The following is an 8,665-nucleotide window of genomic DNA, read 5'->3' on the forward strand; positions in this document are numbered from 1 at the left end:
AACCTGGGCCATTAAGGACTCTGGGCCATAGTGGGGGAGCCACTGGACCACAGACGGAGCTCAGGGGAAAGGAAGGGACCCAGGGTCACATCAGACAGGCATGGTGCTCAGGTGGCAAGGGCCCAGGTTTGCTGCCACCTGCCTGCTCCGTGGCCCGACTCATGGTGCTTTGGATGCAGGTGCTGCCCCTCCTCTGGCCCCAGGAGCTACTGACAGGGGCCTTCGGAGGGAGGCAGGTCCTCTCTCTGGACTATTGCACTTCCATGGTCACCTCTGCTTCTGCCCAGTGAGGCCCACTGCCAGCTCAATGGTCTGCAGCAAGGGTGGGCACGTCCCGGAGGGGAGAAACTGGTTAGCCCTGACCCACTGGACAGATGGAGGGGATAGAGGACAAGCGGGGCAGGAGGAAGCTGGAGTTGCCACCCCTCTGAATGGACAGCACAGGGGACAACCTAAGGGCCAGACCCAGTGACCTGCCACCACCAAGCTCATTTTTCAGGTGCTCTGCCAACCCCCAACTTTCGGCTAGCTGAGCCTCGGCCCCCCTTGTCTCTGGCCCCTGATGGCCAGTCATCACACCGTGGGGGCAGCTTGGCTGCAGACTCCTCAGCAGGCCGCTCCCTGGGCTTGCGGCCTCGCTTCTTCCCTCTCTCCACACCCTTCTCCTTCTGGGGCTCCAGCAGTTCCTGATTCCTGTGCTTGGGAGGGGAGTGTGAAGAGGTCCGGAACCAGTTCTGGATGGAAAAAAACAGCCGGTGGAACCTCCAGGGTGGACATGCCCCGAGGGGCAGCTAAAAGGCCAGGCATGTACTTAAAGGGATCTCTCACAAACAGGCTGTGCCTCAGCTCCTTGAGGGGTGGCCTCTCAGCCAACTGTCCTTAGACTGTGGCCAAACATCTCACAGCCACTACCCCCCATTCCTGCACCCACCCTTGGCTGCCACCAGCCTTTCCCCACCACATACCCTGCTGCCCTCTGGTCATTCCCCTCTCATTCCCCTGTCCCCTGGATGTCCCTAGCTGTCTCTCACTTCCATGACTTTGGCTGTTCCTCACCTTCATGCCCCCTGGCTGCCCCTCACTTCCATGTCCCCAGCTGTCACTCACCTCCATGACCTTGGCTTTCCCTTGCCTTCATGCCCCCCGGCTGCCCCTCACCTCCGAGTGGGTCTTGAGAATGTGGTACTTGACTCCGCTCTCAGAGCTGAACTCTTTTGGACACAGCAAGCAGTGGTACTTCCCCACCAAGTGGTCTCCCTGCAACGCAGGGGTGGCACAGCACCCACAAATTGGCCCCTAGTCCTAGGGACCTGCAGCCCCCAGACCCGAGCCGGGGCAGAAGTACCAGACCCTCACTCAGTGGCTCAAGGGAGAAGGACTTGAGAGCAGCATCATTCGTGGACAAGCTTTTGCTGCTGAGGCGGGACTAGGTGGGCTTCAGGGGCAGCATGCACCTGGTGGCCGCTGCTGTCAGAGATGACAGGAGAGAAAGGTGGGCAAAAAGGCCCATCTCTAGGAGGTCCCTCTGCCTGCTGGGCTATTCTCTTGTAGAGTGTCCCCTGCCAGGGTCAGCAAGCAAGCCAGATCAGGGTGACCCTGGTGAAACTAGTGGGGCACCTTGGAAGGGAGCCACTGAAGATGGCAGGAAGGGGCTGCGTGCTAGCCATTGTAGATGTGACACCAACGCATAACTGGAAGCTGGGCAGGACCAACCTTACTGCAGCTGGCGAGGTGGGCCTTGAGTCCGGACACGCTGGAGTAGATGGCCTCACAGCACTGGGGGACAAGAGGCACAGTGTGTGGGGGTTCCCAGAGAACCTGTCCCAGATAGGGAACAGAGCCTCTGCAGGGCGAGTGGGCCACTTAGTCCCAGCTGTTTGAGGGCTCTGGGTAGCTCCCCCTGATAGGGGTCTCTGCCTTAGGGTCTTGTGGGAGCTAAGAGTCACAGAGAACTGCCTGTAGGTGTCAGTAGCACAAGCTACCCCAACACATTTCAGGCTCTGACCACCTGTTTTTATCAGAAGACCATACTTAAGTATCCTGTCCCTGAGGACGGTCCCCAGCAGCCTCCCCAGCGTACCTCATTGGGACAGTTGACATGGCCCTTCTCCTTGACCTCGTTCTTCCATACCTCCAGCAGTTGGGGGTCAAGTGTTGGGAGGCCTGGCCGTGTGTAATTAAGCTGTGGGGACAGGCACCAAGCAAGGAAGTTACCCTTGGTCCAGCCCATTAGGACATACCACACCTAGAGATCAGGTGGCTGGGATCTCAAAGTGATGACCAGTGGGGCCCCAGGTTGGTACCCGTGCAGTCTCTGGTACAAGGTCATCCTTCATCCGCCGCTTGGTCCAGTCTCGGGCCAGCTCATCCTCTGCAATCTCCTGCAGGTGGAACACGGCCACCTGGGCCGAAGTCCTGCGGATACGACCACTGGGTGTCCGCTCCACACCTAGCAGGTTCTCAGAACCAGGGCACTTGTCCACAGGTTCTTCAGGGGGCTGAGGGGCAATACAGGTGGAGGTAAGAGAAGGTGAGGCCAAAAAGGGTGTGGTCGTGGGCCTGGGACCACAGCTGCTGGCTCACCGGGGCTGTGTGCTCTGAGCGCACGTGGTAGTCATGGCCAGCTTTGGAGCGGTAGGTCTTGCCACAGTGGGCACAGGGGAAGGATGGGCTCTCCAGTTCACAGGGTGGCCTCCCGCAGCGCCGCTGGTGGTACTGGTACCCCATGAGGCTGGAGAAGGCGGCCCCACAGCCCTGGAGAATAGGCAGAGAGAAGGGGCCATGTTGGTAGCCCTGGAGATGAGACTCAGAACACACTCCAATTGTTCTGGGTTGAGGTGGGTCCCCACCCAGTCTCCAAATCCTCCACCTAACCCTCTTGATTCTACCTCCGGGTTTTTCGCTCCCTCTGATCTTCATGTCTTCCCTCCTGCGTTTCAGCTTCCATCACCACCAAATCTCCACATCAACCTCCGTCTCCACCCCCTGATCTCCATATCCATCCCGTGTCCCCCACCATGTCCCATCATATTTGCCCCATATTTCTGTACCATGGCCTTCCCGTCCCCGTCCCTCCCCCGACACCTATCTCCGCCCTTCACCTAGCGCTGTCTCCTCCTCGGGTTCCCTCCTCAACACCCATCTCCACCCCATGTCCCCAGGCCCACCTCTATGTGAGTGAGTCCCTTGTCCTGCCCCCAGCCCCTGCCCCACCCCAAGGTGGGCCCCATGTCTTATGCCCACACCGATCTCCGCCTGTGTTCCCGCCTCTACTCAAATCCCCTCCCCCTATAGCCACCCCCACTTCTCCTGTCGGCCCCGCCCCATGTTCCACTCCCACACCCACCTCCACCGGGTGTCCCCGCCCCTGACCTCCTGCTGGCAGCGTAGCTTCCCCATCTGTTTCAGCACCTTGCGCAGCCTCTCTCTCTCCTCCTGCTCGCCGCCCTCCGAGTTCTCGGTGTCAGAGGGCTAGGGGCACAGGGTAGCATCAGTGTCGGCCCCAGACATACAGGACTTCCAACCTTGCCCAGGAGTTGGGGACCAGGCAGATACCCAAGGTCAGACATGAGGTTATCACAATGAACCCCACCAAGCGCGACCAACAAAAGGCCAGTTACAGAGGAGGACAGCAGTGGATGAGAACAGACAGGGTCAGCTGAGCTGAGGGACTGGACAAGGGCTCATTTGGGGAGCGGGCTGGGCCTGGGCCAGGAGGGTGCACCTTGGAGCTGTGCTCTGCCATGGTGTGGTAATTGAGGCCTGCCTTGGACTTGAACTGTTTCCGGCAGTGCTGGCACTTGAGTGCATCCTGCAGCTACAGACAGAGTCACTCATCACTGCTGGGTCCTGGGCCTCCCAGTGCCCTGGGTGCCCTGGGGAATCTGGCCAGACAGTGCCCCAGCCTCACATGTTGGGGAGGTCTCACCAGGCCTGGGCCCCCTCCTCACACCCTAGTTGCCCCAGGGTCTGGCCTCACCTTCTGGCACACCTCCATGTGTTTCTTGAGCCCTACAAGGGTCTTACGGGTGACCACATTGCAGGTGGGGCAGACGGCCTCACCTCGCTCATGGATGGCCCGTTGCCAGTGCTCCTCAGGGCCACCTACAGGGCAAAGCCAGGGCCTCAGGGCCTTGCTGGGCTCCTGGATCCCCTGGATACCAGATGCAGAACCCAGGGTTGAGCCTCAGCCCTGACCCCGCACTCCAGCCCTACAGCACAGACCTGAGGCACCACTCAGTGGTTCTCACCTAGAGCTGAATGAGTCCCGGGCCCTGGCACCTCCTTGCTGGTGACACTGGTAACAGCCAGCACTTTCTTCCGTATGTCCTCGGGGCCTGTTACCTCCTGTTTCTTGGCACGGTGGATGCGGGCTTTGTCCTCCGCCTTGGCCAGTCCTGTGTGCACACGTGTGCAGGTGTGGTAGGTATAAGCAGAGCCCTGTCATGTGTGTGCATACACAGGTAGAAGGTCCTAGCATATACCTCCTCTCACAGGAAGGGTGGCATCAGTGCAGGCAGGAGACACTGACATAGCAATGCACATGCAGGCAGGGTGGATGTAGACAGAGCCCCCAGCACACATGTGCACATATAAGTAAGCCAGGAGTGAACAAAGGTCCCCTTCACAGGAATGCACACCCAGGGCAGGTGTGGGTATGTGCATGAGTGCACATGTGCCCAGTCAGGGAAGTGCTTGCCCATCTAGAGTCTTACCTTTGAGTCCAAAGGTCCCAGAGATGGATGGCTGCTCCCCAGTGAACTTCTTGGGGGTCTTCTGTTTCCTTCCTGACTCAGAAAGAGAAGAGGGGAAAGATGGTCAGATGGCAGGCAAACAGAGGCCACCCCGTACTTGTTCCCCGTCTCATCTTACTGTGCTTTGTCCGCTCTGGGTCCTCAGGTGGAGATGCACGGCCCATGACCTGAGGTGTCTCTGTGCCTCCTGAGGTACTGCTGCCTTGTGAGAGGGGACTGCTCGTGGACGCGACACCTAGCTGCAATCCTGAACTCTGGCCCTCTGTGGACGAGCTGCACTCCCCATTCTCTGACCTTGCCAGCTTTGGTGCCAAGGGGCAAGCATCTGGACTATCTGCAGCCCTGTAAGCAGTGGGGTGAGTGAGGGGCAGATGGCCGACTCTGGGGTACCAGGCTGCAGCCCAGGAGCCCTGGCCCACAACAGGCCCCGTACCTTTTCTTACCACTGTTCCTCCCCATGCTGCGTGTTTTCTCAGCCTTGGTCAGCAGCACCATTTTGCAGGGTGGTGTGGGTCTGCTGATGGCAACAGGCCTGTTGACCGGCATGTGCTTCGCAACTGTCACTAGCTTTGTGATGTGTATCGGCTTGCTGACTGGCATAGGCTTGGCAAGTGGTATAGGCTTGGTGACTGCTGGCGTGGATTTGGTGACAGGAACAGGTCTGCTGACTGGCATGGGCCTGCTGACTGTGACAGGCTTGGTGACCTGTGGAGGCTTGGTGATAGGGACAGACTTGTTGACCGGGATGGGCTTGGTGACCGGGACAGGTTTGGTGACCGGGATGGGCTTGGTGACCGGGACAGTCTTGGTGACCGGGATAGGTTTGGTGACCGGGATGGGCTTAGTGACCGGGACAGGCTTGGTGACTGGGATGGGCTTGGTGACTGGGACGGGCTTGGTGACTGGGACAGGCTTGGTGACTGGGACGGGCTTGGTGACTGGGACAGGCTTGGTGACTGGGACAGGCTTGGTGACTGGGACGGGCTTGGTGACTGGGACGGGCCTGGTGACTGGCACAGGCCTGCTAACTGGCACTGGCTTGCTGATGCCAATGGGCTTGCTGACACCCACAGGCCGGCTGATGGTGACAGGTTTGCTCACACCTATGGGCTTGCTGACCCCAACAGGCCGGCTGATGGTGACTGGCCGGCTGACTGGCCCGGGCTTTGGGACAGGCAGGGGTCGGTCCATGTGGTTCCAGATGCGGTGCTTCTCCAACTGGGTCTTGGAAGTGAATGCAGCCTCACAGAAGGGGCAGGGGAAAGTCAGCCTTTCAGAGATGGCACCCTGTATGGGAAGGGCACATGTGAGCAGGGCCTGCCCCAGAAGACTGCCCAGGCACCCCTTGGTATGCAGGACAGAACACTGACAGGGAGGGCAGGCAGAGTCGGGCCTCCTTGTCCCCAGCCATCTGTTCCTTACCCCTTGGCAACGCTGGTAATGGTACTTGAGGCCATAGATGCTTGGGAACTCCAGCCAACAACCCGAGTTTGGACACTTCACCCTTGAGTGGGCCTTGAATTCATCCTTCCACTGGTTCATCAGAGAAAGCTGGGGACAGACAATGTCAGGCTGCTGACCCCCAGGGGCCACCTCCGCCTGACCCAAGCCCCAGGCACAGTGCCTTCTTTGGGCCCTCAATGTGGGGATCACAGTAAGAAGAGGCCAACCACCCGAATGGCAGCCCTATGCTGGACCTGTCTGTCGTAGGTGCTCACACCTGTTCCACTGGGCTTACGGCCACAATGAAGGCCTGTCTGGCCATCGCCAATACCCTGGAGCACCAGGCTGGCCATGAAGCTGCTGCAGAGCAGGTGGTGACACCAACGGCAGGCCCTAGTGAGCCCCACCCCAGCCCTTAGAAGCTCACTGGGATGTCTCGGAGAGCCTGGTTCTCTGCTTTGGGTCGCCCCTTTTTCTTCCCTTCTGCTCTGTCGCTGGCTGGGCTTCCCGGGTCGAAGCAGAGTGAGGCCTGGCTGGGCATAGTCTGCTCACCTCGGACCACTGACATTCCTGTGACAAATAACATGCCAAGCTCGGGGCCGGACAGACCTGCACACCTCCACAACACCCAATTTCCTGCTGCTCCAAGTTGCCCACCCTTGGGGAAGGCCCCTGTCTTCCCCATGCCACCTCTCACCAAGCTTGGGGGGCTCATGCATCACCGGAAGTCGGACCTCGTTCCGGCCTGCATCTTTGCCAGGACCACTCTTGCTGGACCCTGGGAGCTGGCAACCTCCACCCACACAGAAAGGGTCAGTCATGGCTGCAGAGCGAGTGACCAGGCCTGTGAGGACAAGAAGCCTAGGGCCCGAGGCACCTGACAGCCTCTTCTGGGCTACTCTGTCCCTTCCCCAGACAGGGCTAATTGAGGAGGGGGCCAGGGACCTCTGACTCTGGGGAGGGGCTGTCCTGTTGAGGTCTGGGACAATCCAGGAGAAACTATCCACTTGAAGGACCTCGTCTGGTATTCCCTGCCACATGTAGCTTTAAGATGCCTCTCACCAGACACTTGCTGAGAAGCATGTGTCTGCACCTAGGGGCAAGGAGGCAGAGTGCACCATCCTGGGGCTAATTAAGACACAAAAGATGGGCCACTGGATCATCCAGGACACCATGAGATAGCCCAGAGCTGAGCTCGCCCCACTTGGCCCTAGCAGTACTGACTTGTGCACTCGACACCTGGGTCCTTCTGCCCAAGCTACAGTTGGAAGATTTCCAATGCCTGAGGGCCCCCAACACTTCTGGTGAGCAGACCTAGGACCTCCAAGCCACTTGCTCATATTCCAACGAGCCCATGTGCCCTGGCAGAGGCTGGTGCCCGCCTCTTGTCGCTTCTGCTGCCACCCTAGGAGTCGCTGGTCTCCTGCCTTGGGACCACCAACATAGCTTCATCATCTCCAGCCAGGGACCACAGGCAGCTAAGCCCAGCTTCCCAGGACCACTAGCCTGGCCCCAGAGGGGGCCCCTCCTGTTTGCACTGGGCCTCCATGGGTCTGTTCCACTCAGGCTGGAGATCCTCCACCCCAAGTGTTGGAGGTGGATGTGGGGCTCTGAGCCACACAGAGACCCCAAGGTCTCTGTTTCAGGTGATCCAGGGTAAAGCCAGAGGGCAGGCCTGGGCAGTCCAGGCCTGGATGGAGAGAGGGCCAGAGGACAACCAAACAAACTTTGCTAGGAGCCCTCAGACTGCAGCTTCCTACGGTGATACTCTTGGTAGCAGTCATCCAGCCAGCAGTAAACACCTAAAGCTCACGGTGTGCGTTGCAGGCCAGGTCTCTGCTTTTCAATCTAGCACCAGAAGGACCAGGCTTGGAGTTCAGGGATCATCTGGACACCCTCCTGACTCCATCAGTGATTTCCCCCACGGGACAAGAAAGGCCTTTCAGAGTCTCTTCCCATCCCGCTGGGTGCAGGTTGTGGGGTCTTGTAAGCGTGGAGGTGTCCTGTCCGTAAGTGCCACTGAGATACCAGCAGGAGTATCACGGTGCAAGCTGACCCAGGCCCAGGCCTGCGCGCACAGATGAGGCCTGTCAGGGACGCACACCTGGTGGCCATGCCTTGCCACCCACCCACCCGTCACCTGCAGCCTTTCGAAAGGTTGGGGCGCGGGTGCAGTGTGAGGGACCCAATCAGGCCCCGGAAGGGCCGATCGCGGACGCGTGGGGGGTGCGGCGAAGGTAGTGAACCAAAATGGCGACTTTTTCTGGAGAAGGAGGAGCGGGAGCGCGGCGCACAGGACGGGGCGCGGGGCGCGGGGCCGGCGTGGGGTCCCGGCGGCGGCAGGGGGTAGCTGCGGGGCTTGGGGCTAGTTTAAGCCTGACCGCGCGGGGTCGGGATCCGGGTCGGGGCGCGGCCGCTACGACCGCGGCCGAAGCGGGGCGGGGGCACAGGCCAGGGCGCTTACCGGC

General features: G+C 59.9%; 2 protein-coding genes across 2 annotated transcripts in view; both read right to left on the reverse strand.

Moving 5' to 3' along the window:
• Positions 1–488: 488 nt before the first annotated feature.
• On the reverse strand, positions 489–7,018 carry ZNF512B (zinc finger protein 512B). Its single transcript, XM_006896904.1, has 17 exons — positions 6,895–7,018; positions 6,625–6,767; positions 6,177–6,305; positions 5,506–6,041; positions 5,188–5,286; positions 4,873–5,096; positions 4,716–4,787; positions 4,251–4,397; positions 3,980–4,104; positions 3,725–3,817; positions 3,373–3,471; positions 2,584–2,754; positions 2,304–2,498; positions 2,081–2,182; positions 1,714–1,776; positions 1,159–1,257; positions 489–734 (listed from the first exon to the last, which is right to left on the reverse strand). Exons 1-17 carry the CDS (start codon positions 7,016–7,018, stop codon positions 489–491), a joined length of 2,667 nt encoding a protein of 888 aa, XP_006896966.1.
• Positions 7,019–8,386: 1,368 nt separating this feature from the next.
• SAMD10 (sterile alpha motif domain containing 10) overlaps positions 8,387–8,665 on the reverse strand; it is an 11,549-nt gene continuing 11,270 nt past the window's right edge. The window contains exon 6 of the mRNA XM_006896956.1: positions 8,387–8,656. Coding sequence (XP_006897018.1) covers positions 8,387–8,656 — 270 coding nt within the window. The remainder of the gene's footprint in view (positions 8,657–8,665) is intronic.

This window comes from Elephantulus edwardii, unplaced genomic scaffold (assembly GCF_000299155.1).
Source record: "Elephantulus edwardii isolate Elephantulus edwardi_28Jun2011 unplaced genomic scaffold, EleEdw1.0 scaffold00193, whole genome shotgun sequence".
NCBI classification, from domain to species: Eukaryota; Metazoa; Chordata; class Mammalia; order Macroscelidea; family Macroscelididae; genus Elephantulus; species Elephantulus edwardii.

Coding starts and splice junctions, on each gene's coding strand:
- ZNF512B (XM_006896904.1), bottom strand. CDS start 7,018: ATGACTGACCCTTTCTGTGTGGGTGGAGGTTGCCAGCTCCCAGGGTCC. Junction 2,499..2,583: donor GCTCAGAGCACACAGCCCCG/GTGAGCCAGCAG, acceptor ATTGCCCCTCAG/CCCCCTGAAGAACCTGTGGA. Junction 1,777..2,080: donor ATGTCAACTGTCCCAATGAG/GTACGCTGGGGA, acceptor CTTGTCCCCCAG/TGCTGTGAGGCCATCTACTC.